This window comes from Camelus dromedarius, chromosome 31 (assembly GCF_036321535.1).
Source record: "Camelus dromedarius isolate mCamDro1 chromosome 31, mCamDro1.pat, whole genome shotgun sequence".
In the NCBI taxonomy this organism is placed as follows: Eukaryota; Metazoa; Chordata; class Mammalia; order Artiodactyla; family Camelidae; genus Camelus; species Camelus dromedarius.
This window is the reverse complement of record NC_087466.1, coordinates 17,694,428-17,713,176: the sequence shown is the minus strand read 5'-3', so window position 1 is coordinate 17,713,176 and position 18,749 is coordinate 17,694,428. Positions and strand designations below refer to the sequence as shown.

General features: G+C 46.7%; 1 protein-coding gene across 4 annotated transcripts in view; it reads left to right on the top strand.

Moving 5' to 3' along the window:
- CCDC63 (coiled-coil domain containing 63) overlaps positions 1-18,749 on the top strand; it is a 47,717-nt gene that overhangs the window by 13,137 nt on the left and 15,831 nt on the right. For all 4 annotated transcript variants that reach the window (XM_064481230.1, XM_064481229.1, XM_031442701.2 and 1 more), the window contains 6 exons: positions 4,477-4,587; positions 4,986-5,152; positions 8,026-8,215; positions 14,699-14,818; positions 16,950-17,131; positions 17,968-18,149. In XM_064481230.1, the coding sequence (XP_064337300.1) occupies positions 4,579-4,587; positions 4,986-5,152; positions 8,026-8,215; positions 14,699-14,818; positions 16,950-17,131; positions 17,968-18,149 (850 nt within the window). In that variant the 5' untranslated portion in view covers positions 4,477-4,578. The remainder of the gene's footprint in view (positions 1-4,476; positions 4,588-4,985; positions 5,153-8,025; positions 8,216-14,698; positions 14,819-16,949; positions 17,132-17,967; positions 18,150-18,749) is intronic.

The following is an 18,749-nucleotide window of genomic DNA, read 5'->3' as shown; positions in this document are numbered from 1 at the left end:
GCCGCGGCCGCCGTCGGACACGCGGTGGGAGCGGCCCTGCAGGCCGCCCCTGGTAAGTTTCGCCGCCAGTGCAGCCGCGCCTGCTGATCCACAGCGCCCCCTGCTGGGAAATGCAAAGACGTGGTGGTTGCCCCTGGCCCCTTAGGACGTTTAGCGGACCCTAAAGCTGGAAAATATCCTAGCCCCCTTCAATTAAACATAAATAAATTACAGCGCGTAAAATAACTCCAACAAACTTCCATTTACCCCATAAACGACCCCAATTTATAAAAATGTGTATGTGTTTCTGCACTCTTGCTTGGTTAGTGCTCCAGGCATACGTTTAACATTCCATCAGGTTAGGAAGCCCTGGCTTCGTTGTTTTTTTGTTTTCTTGTTTTCCCACAGGTTCCTCCTCTCTCAGACCTGGCACTTACAGTGACCTGTCCCAGGGATCCTGCAGAGCTCTTCAGGGGCCAGGCTTTTCTTTTAAAGCGAGATGTTAAAATTCAGCAGCAGAGAAGGAGCTGGCCTCCTCCACCCCAGCTAATTACATATTAGACGGTAAAGATAATAGCCCGGGAGGAGACTGCACTCAGTCAGATAGTATGTGTTAAGAGCTTGTCATGTGCCCAGGACTACAGACTGTAGTGGGTAGACTGAAGCACAGGGAGCGAGAGACACTTTCCCGATGCTTCCTGGCCTGGACCCCTGGACTTTTCAGCACTTTCCAATGCATAGACAAGCTGGCAGTTTTGAGACTTCTCCCAAGAACTGCATACTCAAATTCCTGCTGGCTCCAGGCTGTTACAGGAAATGTGGGAACTGGGGGGAGGAGGAGCTAGGCCATGAGGAGGAATGGGGCCTGCAGCCAGGAGAGTTTGAGTGCATGACCCATATTCACACTTTAAAACACTGCCTGCTAAACAGAGCTGAAGGCAGGTTGAATTTGCCCTGTGGGCCTCAAGTTTGAGAACCCAGAATGAGAGGGTTGTGTGCCAGGGACCAGGACTCCTGCAGGGCTCTTTGAAGGCCCAGCTGTGAGAATGGGGATGGATCTGTTCCCAGGGGACAGAGTGGGCCCAGCCCAGAGGGCACAGAAAGGGAAAGGCCCGAGTTGGTATCTGGAACTGGAGAAAAGCCAGTGTCCCAGCGGAGCCTGGTTCTGCATGTGTGTGTGTGTGTGTGTGTGTGTGTCTATCAGGGAATGGGTGGGAGTTGATGGAGCTTCCAGCTCCTGGGGAAAATCAGCACAGCCAACTAACTCAAGGGCAAGATAAACTGATACTTGAAAAGCTGGTTCACAGACAAGCTACATTCATCAAACATCTGTTATGTGCCAGAGCTTTATATATGTTATTTTATGCTGAGGGTAGGGGTGAGTATCCGCATTCTACAGATGAGGGGACTGAGGATAAGAGAAATAAAATCACATTGTCAGTGAATGTCAAGTATACTTTAATCATGCTTCTAAAAAGGTGTATTACGGATCCACTTAGGATCAAAAGAGCCCTTGAACATAGAAAAGCTCCTGGATCATACGAAATTAGAGCTGCACAAAATTCTAGAGTTGAGAGAGGCCCCAAAGTGAGTATCCTTTGCCCAAACCTTATCAGTCTAATAAATCCTGTTATAACACCTACCCCTACCTTGAAGGCTTTTCCAGAAAAAATCAAGCTATGGAACCATTGTCTTTACCCCAAGTTCCCTGCCTGTGGGAATTTTTCAACATTAGGTATTTTCCTTCAAATATGATTTACCAAAATTCAGTTAGTTCCCAAACCCTCTAGAACATATCAGGGAAATGCCAAGGGTTCTTACTTTCTGAGCCACTACTGTCCTATCACCTAGCAGCTTGAGAATCATTTTCAAGATCAGGTAAGACAGGAATGCCCTAGGCTGCAAGGAACAAAGTCTTTGAAAAGGGTGCCTTAAACAACAGTGACCCTATTTCACTGAATGAGCCTAGAGGTGGGCAGTTCCAAGAATGGGGCAGTGGCAAACAGTGTCAGTAAGGACTTCAATTTCCCCCCATATTTTGTCTTTGTTCTCCTTAGTGTGACACTGATATTTCTCCTTGCAGTCACAGGATGGTTGCTCCAGCACCACCCATCGTGCCTTCACAATAATGTCTAAAAGCAAAAGAGAGGGGAAAATGGACAAGTTCTTTTTTGTCACAAAGGACTAGGAATAGACTTCTTACATCTCATTGGCCAAATCTGGGTCACATGCTCATCTTTTGACCAATCATTGACAAAGGGAAATGGGGTTACTATGATTAGTGGGAACCAATCATAATTCATCTTCTCAGACTGGGCACATTGAGGAGGGATAAAGTCAGAGTCCTGTTAGGAAGGAGGAAGTTAGAGTGTTCTTAGAGTCATGCTAGCAGCTGTAACAAAGATATCCCCACATTTCATTGGCTTAACACAACAATTTCTCTTTTCTCTAACGGTTGAATAAGGATATTCATTGTTGGCAGGTGACTTCTTCCACAAGGTGATTTAGGGGACCTGCCTTGTGTCTCTGCCCATTTATGGCTCTGCCTCCCACAAATGTCACATGGGGGAAGAGAAGATGGAAATGTACATCCGCTTCTTAAAAAGTCATGGTCTGGAAGTGACTCACTTTTCTGCTCGCACCCCATTGGTGAGAATTCATGGCCCTGCCTGGATTCAGGAGGAGCTGGGATGTGTAACCCTTGGCCAGTCAGCTACCTTAGCAACAACTCTTCATAGGAGAAGTGGCTGATGGGAGGCAATTAACTCATCTCTTATAGGCTGATCTCCTTTCAGCCCTGCTTTTAAGGATTATCCCAGCTTTTCCAAAATTTTTTGCCAGTTACTTCCAGTGGCTGCTGCCACCTACACTAGACCACACATCAGTCTCTGAACACTCCTTTTATTCGCTTGCCTCCCAACCTTTTCCCAGGCCGTCCTCTCACTACAAATTCCTTCCCCACTTTTCTTCTCTGCGTGGTAAACTCCTATTAATCCTTCAAAACCCAAATTGAAAATCATCTCCTTTTGCAGCTCTTCCCACTCTTTTACCCTGGGCAGGGTTCCTAGCACCTTGAAGGTGACTTATCACTGAATTCAGTTTAGCACACAGTAGGGGATTAGTTTGTGTGCTAAATAGATCTAGGTACTTCAGGCACGAGAACTCATCTCGGATTGCTTTAAGAGAATATGTTGATTCATGTAATTGGACATGACCCAGAGGTATCTTCAGGCTTGGCTCTATCCAGGGGGTTCAGATGATGTCCCCCAAGTTTCTATCTCTCTCCATTTTGTCTTTTCTCCTCCATGACAGCTTTATTCTCAGGCTCCCTGCAGAGGCAAGACGGCTGCCAGCCACTCTTGACCTCATTCACTTAGGTTAAAGTGCAACAGGGAACGGAGTTTCTCTCTTCCTGAGTGTGCAAGCTTAAATCCCACTGCTCACTCTGCTTGGACTAGCTGGGGTCATGTGCCCATTCCTGAACGGATCACTCAGGCCAGGAGGCTGGGATTATGTAGACTGTCCAAGGATCTTGCACTCTGGCCCGTCCATGGTATCAGTCCTGAAGCTGGTGGGGTTGGGGCCACCCCAGGTGGGCAAAACATGACCAGGAGTCGGGGGGGGGGTGGCTTCCCATGGGAAATTCCACGTATTGTTACCATGGGATAGAGGAGTGCTGGGTGCCCCAGAAGCCCACATAAATATTTTTTACAGTGGACCTTCACCATGTGAAAAGACCCATATCCTACCGTATCATAACAGCCACTGTTGACTGAGCACTTAACCTTGTGCCAGGCTTAGTGCCTTATAAGCTGAACAACACGTGAGGTGGCTTCCAGAATTTCTCCTATTTTCCACATGAAGGAAGCAGGGCTGAGAGAACGGAAATGACTTGCCCAAAATTCACAAGTGGCCAAGGAGGGATTTTTGCTGAGAACTGGTGACTGACTCAGCCACGCTTGAAACCCCTGCACTGTAGGACCCCTCAGCACATGGCCAAGCTGGAGGTTTCTGTTTTAGGGGTCTGGGAGTCGGGGTGCAGTGGATCTTACAGGCCTGTAGGGCTCAGGGTTAACATTGGTTCCTCCTCCGAATACCCAGTGCCTCTCAGTATCACTGGATCCTGCTTTAAAAAGGTGTGTGTGGGGGTGCCCCCACAGCTGCAGGAGGGCGAATTTCGCTGTAACCTCATGGGGATACACTGCCCTGACGCCATTTTGCCCCTCTTCTTTGGGAACACAGGGAGCAAGAGGGTAACTGACACTCGCCAGAACCATCTGCCAACTCCTAATAATAAATCGTGAGAGGAACAGGTTTCAGGCAAACATCGCTGAAAAAAAAACCCCTCTTCTCACACCCGGGCAGCCATCTGCCATGTCCTCCTCATGTGCCAAGCTGTGGGAGGAGGAAGGTCTCTGGGGGGTGGGGAAGGGAGAGGGTGCTGCTGGGTCCTGCACCGCCAGCAGGGGTGGCTCACAAGTTCTCTTCCTTTCACAGCTGTGGACAGGGCATCACAGAGAAAGAGAGAGAGGAACACTTGCTGGCTTTGCCCTCCCTGGGTACAGTGTCTGAGCAGAGGGAAAGCATAATCCCTTCAAGATGCCGATGGTAGGTAATAAGAGCTCCTGTGTACGGAGGGCTTCCTGTGGGGTCAGGCATTATGCAATCCGTTGTACGTATTAGCTCATCTCATCCTGACAACAATCTGTGTGCATCCATTATATAGACGAGAGACTGTAGACTCAGAGATGTTAAGTGATTCATCCAAGGTCACACAGCAAGGCTGCCTCTTCAGTATGCAATAATGAGGCCCAGCTTCCTCTCCACCCTGGCAACCCAGGGTGGGTTTTCCATGTAACACATAAGCAGTTAACATCGTCACCCAAGGGTGGTCTTCCAACTTCATCCCTGCCCCTAGTACCCCGTCCTGCCCTCCACCCTTGAGCTGAAATGTGAGTTTTTCTAGTCACCTAACTTGTGCTTAATACCCACCCCATCTCACCTAGAAGAAGCACAGGAGAAAAGACTCCGAAAATTCCCAGGAACCTTCGGAGAAGACCAAAGAGCAGCTGGCGGAGGTGGAGCTTCAGAAGCTGAGGCAGCAGTTCCGGAAGATGGTGGACAGTCGGAAGTCCTTTAACTTCCGCTCTCAGCAGGAGATCATGAACCAGCAGTAAGTGTTGGCCAGAGTTTTGTACTTGTGAACTTGGAGGAAATGTCAGGTTTGGGTTTACGGGGCTTGCCTTCTCACGTGGCCTCTGGGGCTGGGACCCACTTGGGATAGCTTCAGCGGGGAAAAGAGGCTTATTCTCAGAATCCAGGGTGTCTCAGGGACTCCAGAGGGAACAGGGCACCCATGTCTCAGGGAAGGACCCAAACGAGAAGCCATTTCTGGTTCCTGTTTTTTTCATCACATGGGTTTTGCCCCTCCTTCTCTAAATCTCAGCCCTGGCTGGTGGGAGGTGGCTGCCTTCAATTCTTGAGCTACCAAGGGCCACACAGAGAGAATGTCCTTAACCAATTCCAATCCCAAAATTGCCAGGAGAGGGAGAATCTGATTGGTTTAGCTTGGGTCCAGTGTCTACGTCTAGTCCAATTAGCTGCTGCGAGGGGGTGGGCCATATAACAAAAAATAGCTCTGGGTACTCTTCCCACAGGTTCTAGCAGTGACGGCGGGGAGTTCCCAGAGAAGGGGAAATCACCAAGCCACGAACACCCCAAAAGACATTTCCTGCTTGTGCGTCCTTATGGGATCTGCAAGATTGAATATTTGAAATTAGGTTGCCCTAGAAATTATGATGTGTATAGTTTCTTTGGGCAACAGAAAGGTGTTCCCTGGGGCTGAATAAACATTAAACAGGCATTCTTAGATTCTGGCCAAGGGTATATGATTCCTTAACCACATCCATAATGTTTATACAAGCAGCAACTGCCTGTTATTAGAAAGAATTTTACTGTTAGATGATGCGTGAAGTTCAAAGGATAAGGAAAAGGGGTTCTTTAGATTCTCCATGGATTTGACTCACTCAGAGCCACTGCTAGTCCCTATGGGATCTTCATGTGAGAAAGGCATCCTTTCTCAAGACCCTTTACTGCCATCTGTTGGAAACATTGTCATTACTTAGGGATTTTGTCAGAACAAGACAAAGTACCTTCCAGAAAAGTGTAATAAATCAACAAATCAGTGATCAGTTTTCAAGCAGAAGGTGCTCCTTTGGGTTGTGCAGTCCACAACCTGCACATCTGTGCCCAGCAACCCTGATTCACAGTCTACCCTTGGTGGGCATCAGGAAATGCCTCCTTCCTGGTGTGTCTCTGGCAGTTTTCCTTGAGTCTTTCTTACCCTTCTGCACCCCACTTTACCATACCTCGATCCATTTGGTCTGGTTTCACTGTGGTGGAACTGAAGGGGAGGGGAGTGGAAGAGTGGAGATAAACACCTGTAAGTAAGAGGGGTGGGGTGAGCGAGGTGCTTAGGGCACAATAGTTAAGGAGGTGCTTTTTCCCAGCACTGATCCTGCACCTATACCACCTGAGAGTGAAGACTTCCTTAACTTTTGAGGCGTCTCATTCCCCTCACTGCAGTCCCAGCCCTGCCTACAAGACAGACAAACCTTCATTTTGCTTTTACCACTCCACCTCCACCCCTAGAAAGCCCAACTCAGATGGACTATCCCACTCTCTTTTCTCTCCACCTTAACAAAGACCTCTCCCAAGAGGGGCTTAAGAGGGGGAAAAAAGTCCCAATGGTCAGGTTGAGGAGAGAAGATGCTCTGGAACTGGGTGTGCACACCAGTGGTCCCTAGCAACATGTGGCCATTTACATTTGCAATTAATTAAAATAAATAAAATTAGAAATTCACTTCTCCATTTGCACTAGCCACATTTCAGGTGCTCAACACCACACGTGCCTGGTGGACGCTCAGACAGCACGGCTAGAGAACATTACTATCACTGTAAAACAGTCTATCAGACAGAGCTGCCTTAGAGCAGCAGTCAGCCATTGGTGACTCAGGGGCCAAGTCTGGCTGGCTGCCTGTTTTTGTAAATAAAATTTTGTTGGAGCACAGTCATAACTATTCATTTATGTGTTTCCCATGGTTGCTTTGCTGAGTAGTTGTAACAGAGAACCTCTGGACCACAAAACCTAAAAAATATTTACTCTTTGGCCCTTTATAGACAAAGCTTTGTAGACCCCTGCCCTAGAACATTCTTTGCTATTCCAGAGTGGCACTTCCAAAACTTTAAAGTGCATACAGGTCACTTGATGATCTTGTTACAAAGCAGATTCTGATTCAATAGGTCCTGGGTTGGAGCCCGAGCTTCTGCATTTCTCCAAGCTTCCAAAGGATGCTGTGGCAGCTAGTCTGCAAACCGCACTGAGCAGGGGGTGCTCAGCCGCCCAGACTGTGCCAAGAACTCAGCCTCTGTACCATTTCCCGTTGATCAGTTGCTGTGCAGTCATCCAAGTCTTCTTTTCTCTTTTCGAAATTCCCATTTGCCCACATCCCCCACCCCATCTCTTCTCCAGAGTAGACAGAGGGAGAGAAAGGAGTCTCATGGCAACTAACTTAATAAATCATTAGCACCCGAGTAGAGAAGCTGGTGGGGGTGGGAGGTGACTGCATCTCTGTGTTGCATAGTCGAAAAATCGTGCCTGATGGGTTTGCCTCTCATTACTGGAGATAATTGACTGTAAAGTCTGGAGAGTCTGCAAAATCAGACAGATGCTAGTGAGCTGCTGGCAAAAAAGAACCTGGGGGCTCCCACCATGTCTAGGTAATGGGTTTTGACAGGCACAGCTGCAAACTGTTCCCAGGAGAGGGGAAAAAAAAAAAAACCCTCAGAGAAGGGTGGAGCAGTGGAAGTGAACTGGGTTGAAGGCCATTTGAGTTCCAGACCTGAATTGGAGACCTTAGGCAAGTCCCTTCCACTTGCTGGGGTAGAAAGCACCTCTCTGAGTTTCCTCTCATGGCCAAGGGGCCTGGAGCATCTGATCTGGGTAAACTTGGGCTCAGGGTTAATCACACGCTGCTTTCCCAACAGCAAGGAGATCAAGACCCTGCAGGAGGAGCAGGATGAGATCACTCTGCTTTTGAATCTCATCAAGTCCTCCAGGAACTTGGATCTGAATGAGAAAAACTACATGGAGCTGCGTCTTCTGCTGCAAACCAAGGAGGACTATGAGGCCCTGATTAAATCAATGAAAATGCTGTTGGCTGAACTGGATGAGAAGGTGTGGTCTTTCTCTTAAAGGTTTAACCAGAACATGGAGCAAAGGGAAGAAGTGGGGAAGTGCCCATGATGTCCTAGGCCAGATCTGACAGACCCTTCTCCTCCACACCCCCACCCCCACTACTGTACCTCCCATGGTTGCCTTTCTAAAGTTACTGTGGTCACTGTCTCCACCACCACTGTAACCCTGATCTCCGAGCTCTATTAATCCATTTCTCCACTCCAGTGCCTCCCTATTACACTTGGAATAAATGCCTAGATCCTTACTGTATCAGTCAGGAGAGGTTAGATTATGTTGCAGTAACAAATATCCCCTCTTCTCAACTCAGTGGTTTAAAATAATAAAGGTTTCTTTATCACTCATGGTTTAACTCTATTATGGATTGGCTAAGGGCTCTTATATCCCCTCACCCTAGGGCCAGGCTGATGGGATAGCCCCCATCTTGAACATTGCCTGGTGTTGTGGTAGAAAAGAAGTGAGATACTGAGGGTCTCACACTGCCAATTGAATGCTCCGGTGACGTGTGTCACTTCTGCTCCTGAGTCATTGGCTCAAGATAGTCTACCAAACCCACAGATACCTCAAATACCCATACTCACACCCCAAATAGTCAACTGTACCCATTCATAAAAGGCTCTAGGCAGTGCAGCCCTCATGGATCCAGAAGGCAAAGAGCTGGATACATTTGCTGGACAGTGTTAATCCCTTTCTATGGTTTGGAAGGCCCTGCGTGACCTAGCCCCTGCCTACTTCTCTGACCTCATCCCATGTCATTCCTGCCTTATCTCTTCTCATCCCAGCTGCAAAAGACTTTTTTTCCCCAAATAATGCCAAGCCTTTTCTCACCGCAGGGCCTTTGTACATGCTCCCCTACTGCCTCATCCTAGTTGCTGATCTTTGCTGATCTAGTTGTTTATCTCAGCCTAAAAGTGACTTTCTCAGGGAGGCCTTTTCTATGCCCTCTCTCCAGTTTAAACTATATCCCCCTTGGATTAAGTTCCTGGCCAGGAACAAATAGCACACTCAGTAGGGTTCTCAGAAGAGTAGGGCACTCTGAAACCTGAGACAGGGAGCAAAACAGGGGGAGTAAATACCCCAACCTCTCTCTCTTCTCCCTTGCTGGCCCCCAGGACAAGGGAGCCATTGTGGATCCTTCCCAGTCAGCTTCCTGGGGCACAGAGCAGGATGGAGAGTGGATCTCGGGGAGCAAACAGGCAATCCCAGCACACCCCGTTATCCTCTCACAGCACCCCACACAGCATCTCCTTCACAGCACCTTGCACAGTGGTAATTATGCCTTAAGACCGGTGTTGTCTAACGTCTCCCTAACCTGTCACCTCCTTTAAGACAAGGACCATGTCTGTTTTGTTCCCTATTATATCCCCTGTGCCTATCCCAGTGCCCAGCACATAGTAGGTCCTCAATAAATATTTACTGACTGACTGAATCTGGAAATCTCATACACCTTCCCTCTGCCTCAAGCTCTTCAGTAATTTTCTGCTGTTCTCGCGATAAAGGCCAAACTCCCTGGTGTAGTTGCCGGCTCTGCTGCATCAGCCTCTCCTGCCTCTTCCACCTTCTCTCCTGCCACCTCCTCCTCTGTGTTCCATCCACACTGGCTGCCTTCATGGGCCCACACTGCTGTCTCTCACTTCCAGGCCTTTGCACATGCTGTTCCCTCTGCCTGGAGTGCCCTATCCCCTTTGCTTGGGGGAACTCCCATTCACTCTTCAGGTCTCAGCTCAAATGCCATTCCTGCTGGATAGTCATCCCTTTATCTTCTCCTGCTAGATGCCCCTACTGCATGTATCCAAAATACCTTCTATCTCCCAGCTCCTAAAGCATCACGCTTCCTGGCTTGTTTCCAGCCCTAGACTGTAAGTTCCCTGAGGGCAGGGACCACTTTGTCTTGGTTATCATCTGGCAGAGAGCAGGGGTTTAATAAGCATTGATGAATGAATGAATGAATGAATGAATGAATGAGTGAATATGTGAATGAATGAGGAAGGAGGCAATAAAAGCCAAGGAAGAGGGAAGTTGAAGAAAAATGGGGACATGGATCCTCAGAAACATTAAGAAAGGTAACCTAGTTTAGGAATCCTCCAAAGAAAATGGCACTCACTGCCCAACACAGAAACCCTCTTGGCCCAATTCCATCCCCGTGCAGGCAGCTCCCAGGACCCTCTCCTGCTGCTGCCACCACACAATGCCCAGAGTTTCATCCTTTTAATGGCTCACTGGAGGCAGGGTTGTCACTGGGGCCTGCTTGGCCTCACTAAGTAATTAATAAGCCGATGCCTTCATGCTGGACATCTTGTGTAGGCGATGCATTTCCCCTATCAGTCACAGCCTTGAATAATGTCTCCCACTGGGCTGAAGCCTAATTACTTTCAGCATCACAAAAGCAACATCTGACACAAAGGTGTCAAAGGGAATAGACTCTGAATTTAATCACAAGAGCTGAGGTCACGGCTTCCTTTGACAAGGAACTGGAGCCCGAGGACTCTGGGGGTCAACTCAGGCAGGGGCAGGCATCCCTTCAAAGCAGGTGATGCCACGCCTAATATATGGGACATATTAAAACAAGTCATTTGTTTTATTTCATAAGAGAGCTGGTGGGGGTTTGTGTTGAGGGTGCTGCCGGTGCTTAGGACAGGAGAGGACAACAAAGTAGAACAGGAACCTGACTTGAACCTGACTTTGTCAGCGCTGATGAGGCAATTTGTTTTTGCTCTTAGGGAATTTGGTGGGGAGTGTGTGTGTGTGTGTGTGTGTGTGTGTGTGTTCGTGTGTTCATGCTAAAGTCTAAAGCCTGGCTAATATTGATCATAAGTAGCATTCATACACTTCACCAGTTTGTGTGAGAGCCAGTGGTTCCCTTGATGCCCGATCTTCTGAGCCACCATCTTGTCTGAGAACGTGTTGGGCTGCAAGTAACAGACTTCTTGACTGAAAGCAGCTGGAAGAACAGAGCTTTGTTTTTCCTCATGTTATAAGATGTCTGTCTGGAAATAGGCCATCCCAGGGATGGTTTAGCAGCTCTACAGTGGTGGGTTGTTCTTCTTCTCTCTAATCCTCTTGGTCTGCCTTCCCCTCATGGTCACAAGATGGCTGCAAAAGCGTAGCTGGTATAACTTCTCATGTAATCATATTCAAAGATATGGAGAAGGGACGGGAGGTTTTCGTACATGATATTGTCTTCTTACAAGAGAGAGACTATTTCACAAAATCCTTTCAGCAGGTTTTCTCTCATTGGCCAGAGCTAGGGTATATGCCCATTTCTTGGCCACTCACTGGCAAAGGGAAATGGAATTTCCATGACTGATTTGGGATAGACCAAGGGCAACAGATTACAGGTCAAGCACCAAGCCTGGTCTGTTTGTTTACAGCCCTCCAGCGAAGAATGTTTTTTACATCTTAAAAGTTTACTTTTTAAATGGTTATATGAATACCTACATAATAGTCTCTTGTTTCCAGTCCTCAAAGCCTAAAAAATTTATTGTTTGACCCTTTAAGAAAAAGTTTTCCAACCCTCAATGTGGACCAATGATATTTATCCCTTGGGTCTGGGGCAGAGCCCACCTTCCCTGAGTAGGTTATTGGCAATAAGAAAATGTTTTTATCTCATATAACAGTAAGTATAAAGATAATAGGAGCTTCAAGGTTGGTTGATTCAGCAGCTCAAATAGGTTATCAAGGTATTTGTCTCTGTCCCTTGGGGGCAATAGAGCAGCAGCAATTCCAGGCACCACATCCAGATAGAACAATATCCTCCAGAGAAGATAGGCCATGTCTTCCTATGACTTTCTTTTAGGAATGAGAAAACTTCTTCCAGACACTTCCCTACCAGACATCCCTTCTCACCTCAGAGGCTCCAACTGGTTTAGTTCTGCCTATCCAGGAATAAATAAATTATAGGAAGAGTGGTTAGAATTATCATGGTTGGCTTGGATCAATCTTCTGGGGTGGGGCCCCAGAATACCTGTGATGGGTCAGCCACAGTGCTGGCTGTTGTCAGCTCTGCCAGCTGCCTGGTTCTGGAGCATTCTTCTGTCTTCTGCTTCTCTTGCTGCCTAAAAACCATTGTTCATCAGTTTATCAGTTTACTGTGGTTCCTCCATGGCCCTAAATATGTGAGTAGATTTGTGACCTTCAGGACAGACTAAGCCTGACAACCGGAATGCTTTGGCCTAATGTGTTAAAAATCGGGAGATTTCATGTAAAAACTTAGATATCTGATTTCTCTTTTAAAAAACTGGAACATCTAGCAACATCAGGCTAGAATTTCCTTGGAGGATCTGTAATTAAATAGTGTTATGGGTGACACTGCCAACTCTTTTACCCATTCTCTGTGTCTTCCTAAAGTCACTGGACTTTATTCCGGATGAGCATGTACCCAGCTAAAAAGCTACATTTCCCATCTTCCCTTGCAGCTAAAGATAGACAATGAAACATAAGAAGTCTATTGGGGGACGGGGCAGGGAAAGTCTTGCTTTCCAGATACAGGTCTTACCCTTCATCCATATTGTTTCCTCTACTTTCCTTCCTGGAACATGACTGTGAAGGCTGGTGCAGTGGCAGCCATCTTTTGACTATAAGGGAGCAGCCAGGTGAATTACAGAGATATTGTGCTTACTTCCTTGAGTTACTGAACTTAAGCCAGCAATGTATTATGGAAGAAAGATAAACTATAATTTGTTTAAACCACTGTTTAGTTGGGCTTTCTGTAATTTGTAGTTGCATGTGTTCCTAACTGATACAAGCTGCTGCCCCTTAAGGCAGAGTGTACGTGCTCTAGTTTGCTACAGTTTCTACCACCTCATATTATCTTAGAGCTGGCCCACTTTATTCTTTTATACCACCTGCCTGGTCACAATTTGCAAGGCCTAGTATGTATGTATGATGTATATGTATGTATATGTATATATGTGTGTATATATATATACATGTGTATATATGTGTGTGTGTGTGTGTGTGTGTGTGTGTGTATACAATTTTTTCATGGTCATAGCTGTGTAAATTTCCTGAAGGCCTGGGGGCAAGTGAAGGGAATGAAAACTCAGAGATGCTGACACAAGATCCCAGATGCAGCTGCTCCCAGAACTCATCAGCCCAAGCTCTGCATCGGGGTTCCTTGCTCCAGCTCACTGACAAACTTTCTATTCATCACTCCAAGCGCTTAACCTCCCTCATCTCAATTCCAGGACAGGAACTGGGCCATTCAGCCATTTGGCCTTGTCAAGTGTGTGCACTTCACGTCCGATTTCTTTCACTCAAATGCCAACACTCTATTTTAACAGCAACTATTTTGTAATACCTCCTTTACAATCCTGAAGTGAAATTCATCAATGATGTAATCCTTTACCCTTACTTCTTTTAAATCAATATGATGCCCTAACGGTAATATAAAGGAGAAATAAAGGGAAGTTATTTATACTAAAATTATATGTGTTTCAATATGTGAATGTTCTGGCCTGACTCACCAATACCAGAGCCAGGAAATTCTTCTGCACAGGGCCTGAGAGGAAATATTTTGGCTTTGCAGGCCGCATGGTCTGTGATGCAACTACTCCACTCTGCCTTCTTAGCAGGAAAGCAGCCATAGACAATGCAGATGACTCTGTGCCAATAGAACTTTGTAAAAACAGGCAGTGGGCCAGATTTGGCCCAGGGCCTTAGTTTGCAGACCCCTGGTCTAAAAGATGCATTCAGAGGCCAGTATTATTCATATGCAGAATCACTGAAGATTCCACGCTGTAGACTGATTGGGGCTTGTTGTAGTCAAAACTCAAAGAACATGACCCAGATTGTGCCAGTAACATGATTTCCAAAACAGCAGCCAACTCTTGGTAAAATTCCAAATAAATCAGCAAACATCTCTTGATTTATACAGTGACTACATTCCTGGATAATTAAGTGTCTATTAGGACTGAATGAAAAATACCGTGTATGTAAAAGTTTGATTCTTGGTACAGAAAATTATAGAGAGGTTTTTCACCTGCCAAACATCCAGAGGGGCACTGGAAAGTCACAAGGGATGGGGGACAATTCTTGGATGTCTGGTGATGGCTTAGATGTTGCAGGGGTGTGACATCTCATCATCTGCCAGTTAAGTGCCTCTAGTGTCCCCATCATTGCAAGAATGAAAAAAAATAAAAACAAGGTCACAGAAGGCTTCTTGGAGGAGCATGCCATTTCTGCCGGAAACCAAGGCTTTAGGGTTAGGTGAAATTTTCACCCACAGATGGGTGAAATTTACATGCACTGGTGAGAGTAAAAACTCTATAAATTGCCTCATTTTACCCTAAACTGGCTAAGATTAAGTTGAATTGAGCATACACCCAAGAGAGAAATTAAATTCCAGGAAAAGAAAGAACACTGCAGTTTTTGTTTTAGCACACTTGAGTTAGTGAGCTGTTGCATTTATAGTCATACAGATATTAACACAGCTGGGTTTTTCCTCTCTCTCTTTTTTTCCCCCAGATTGTTCAGATGGAAAAAAAAATTATAAACCAAAAACAAATATTCGCAAAAATGCAGGAGGCCAATAACCCTCGGAAACTGCGAAAACAGATCCACATTTTGGAAACCCGTTTGAATCTTGTATGTAAGGTGTTCTCTGCAGCTCTGGAAATAGCTCTGCTTCCCTTTGCTAAGAGGGATGTCTGTGACACCATTAGCGGAACATACCCATTTTATTGGTTGACTCAGGAGAAGGTGAACTGATGGTGGGCACACGGGCCAGGCAGCTGTTTAGACTTACCACCCACTTGTGTCCATCCACTCTTATCCCGCTGTGGCCTGAGAAGCCTTTCTCCTTCTCAATCTCCACACCTTAGCACATGCTCTTGTCCCCTCAACCACTCCTGGGATGCCTGTTCATACTTCCCTGCTTCAAAAACTCCTGCTTGCTTTCAAGAAGCAGCTCAAATATGACCTTTCATCAGGCAGAATATTAGACTCTTCTCCCCTATGTCAATCTGCTCATGCTTCTCCTAGAGCCAGTGCCTCTTGATGGCAGTTGTTTGTGTCTCTAAGAAATATTAGGCATCAACATGCATAACTTGGTGAAGAGAAAACTGGTGTTTCCTGATCACCTTCAATTTACAATGACTTTAGCATTAAGCAGGATTCTCTATATTGCAAACTGGCTTAAGCCAAAAAAAAAAAAAAAAAGGAAATGTATTCGTGATAGAATTGAAAAATTCAGAGAGAGAAGTTGAGCCTCAGGCATCGCTGGATCTAGGTGCTTCAAACATGTCTTTAGGACGCCTTCTCCATTGCTCCTCGGAGTGGATTTCATTCTTGGGCTGCCCACAACATGAACAAGCATGGTAGAGAAGTGTCTCTTTCCTAAGGGTTCAATCACAAGTCCCAGCGAGGGTTTCCATTGGGCGAACTTGGGTCATGTGCTCACTCCTGAATCGATCATTGTGATTGGAAGAATGGAGTACCTGGACTTAAGTCACATAAATCTCCTTGTACCACCCACCTCAAGTCAGGGGAGGGCAGCCCTATCTAACTATGTGGACTGAGAGTTGGGGAGAAGTGGTTCTCCTGGAAAAGCAAAAAGAAGGGGAGAAGGAATGCTGGGCAAGTACACACCACACATTCCAGTCTGACTTGTGAAATTGTCACTCTTACAACACAAGCCAGGAGAGGAGAGTGCATTGATTAGGAGGAAAGCCTTACTATTACTAAGAGGAAAGCTCTTTCCCAGAACTGACTACCAGGCTTTAACCAGCCATGGTTGAAGCTAACTGGACCTGACCTCTCTCTGCATTCCCTCAGTAGCCTGAAAGCTGCCCAAGGGCAGGGCCATGTCTTTTAAATATCCAGATACGGTGATATGCAGCCATGCCTAGGATGTGTGTTAAAATGCAGATTCCTGGGTCTCCTCCAAATTCACTGAATCAGAACTTCCAGGGCTTGGCCCCAGGCATCTGCACTTTCTTAACAACTCCAGTGAGGCTGAAGTCCCCTTGGTTTAAGAATCATGATGCCTGGCACAGTGTGAGGCTCAGAGTAGGTGCTCAGCAAGCATCTGTTGATTGAATGAATTAATAAACGCATGCATGCTTTCATGATGACTTGTCCACAGAGGTCTGCTTTTTTTGACAGGTCTGTTCAGATTTTCTGTTTCTTCCTGAGTCAGTTCAGTAGTTTGCTTCTTTCTAGGAATTTGTCCATTTCATCTAAGTTTATCTTAATTTGTTGGTATATAGTTGTTCCTACTATATTCCCTTATAATTCTTATTTCTGTAAGGTCTGTAGTAATGTCCCCTCTTTCATTTCTTAGCGGTCTGCTTTTTGTTATCTCAGACTGGTCCCCTTTCTCCTCTTCCCTAACCAGGTCTGGCTGTGCCTTGTAGTTGATTAGGGAGCTGTCTCTAAAGGTTATTTCAGGGTTCCAGAATATGCCGTGATCCAAGACTTGGCTGATTGTTCCCTCATGGTGTCACTTAGCTTGTTCTTCTCTCCCTTGTAATTGCTGAAAACTAGAAGTTAGGCATAAAACCAGTTGATAAACTTGAAATCCAGGATAAAAGAACTTGTCAAAGGCCACTTAGCTAATTGGTAGCCAACTCAAGCCTCTCACCCCGCCTCCAACCATTGCTCTGTGGGTGTGCGGTGGGAGGTGAGGGGAAGACCTTTCAACCCTCTGGCTGCCTTCTGGAAGCTTGACTCATGCCCCCAGAGTGGGCCTTGTCGTGAAGCACTGCCCTCCTCATAGGTCACTGTACACTTTGACAAGTTGCTGACCACCAACGCTAGGCTCCGGAAGGAGATTGAGGACCTGCAGTATGAGAAGGCTGCTTATGACAACGTCTACCAGCAGCTCCATTGGCGCCTGTTGATGCAGAAGAAAACAATGAATGTGGCCATTGAGCAGTCTGCGCAGGCCTACGACCAGAGGTGGGCTCGGGAGACCCTGGGGCAACAATGTCTCTTAGCCCCCTGCTGAGCTTTCTGCTCTGGGCCACCTCTACCCCCTGTGCTTATGTCATCGGGAACCTTAAATCATCATCATACTGACTCTGGGCACTGATTGTGCGTCTGCCAAGCATGATGCTAGATGCTCTGGGTAGTATTTCAACCCTCACAACAGCCCTAGGAGTTATTATCCCCATTTTACAGACCAGGAAATGGAGGCTTAAAGAAGCCGAAATACTGACCTGAGATTCAGGTAAATGGCAGATATGATGGAGATGAGATTCAAACCCCTACACTCTGCCATCTCCTCCAGGTGCCCCTGCCTCTAGCCCAAGGGCCATCTCAGTCAGGACTGTCTCCTGCCTTCACACCCAGAGGGGCAAGAGGCATACAGTTTAGCTGTGATGAGTACACATTTTGGAGTCAGAGAGATCTAGGTTTGAACACTGGCCCCATCACTACCACATTGTTGTAGGACCTCTTTGGGTGGTAGTGAGGAGTAAATGATATATGTACATAAGGGAGTGTCCGGGACAGTATTTGACAAGTGGTGATGCTGATGGTAATCGTGATGATGGTGATGGTGGTGGTGATAATGATGGTGATGGGAAACCACTTCCTGGGGGTGGTCTAGAGCTGTCAGCTCCTGTCGTTCAGGTAAGGAGGGATGTTCCTCCACTCCCAGAAATGTCATGATTAAAAGAAGTGATGGTCATTGACCAGGCAGGAAGTCCGTCTGGACTGGTAGGGAGAGGTGGGGAGAGGGGAGGGGAAGCAAGGAGCCTCTGGACACTCAGCCTCTTGTCCCACCTGCCCAGGCTGGAAGCCATGGCTCGAATGGCGGCCATGAAGGACCGCCAGCAGAAGGACATCTCTCAGTACAACCTGGAGATCCGAGAGCTGGAGCGTCTCTATGCTCACAAAACCAAGCTCAAGTCCTTCCTGCTCATCAAGCTGAATGATCGTACTGAGTTTGAGGAACAGGCCGAAGAGGAAGAAGGTAACACTGTCCAGGTTCTCTTTCTCTCTCTCTCAACTGACAGTGCCCAAGTCTCCTGTTAGTAGGGTCACCAAATTTAGCAAATCAAAATACAAGATGCCTAGTTAAAAATTTCAGATAAACAATAAAATTATAGTCCCATGCAGTAGTTTGAGACATACTTATACTAAAAAATTATTTGTGCTTTATCTACAATTGGGACATATTTATACCTTTAAAAATATATTGTTCATCTGAAATTCAAATTTAACTGGGTGCCTTGTGTTTCATCTGCCACTCGAAACCTGCAGAATGTATCCTCACTTTGTGGCTCTGCTTCCATTGTTTAGAGGAGGAACTCGTGTGTCAGGGTCCCCGAGACCTCCCCCAGGTTTGGTGATTCTCTAGGAGGACTCACAGGACCCAGCATGTGGTTGCACACGTGGCTGTGATGTAGCGACACAGAAAAATCGGCAAAGATGAAAGGTGCGTGCGGTGAAATCTAAAGGAAACCAGGCCCGAGCTTCTGGGATATTCTGCCAGGGGAGTCACGTAAGACACGTTTAGTTCCTCCAGCGTCCACTTACGACAGCACATGTGAAGAGCTGTCTGCCTGGGAGC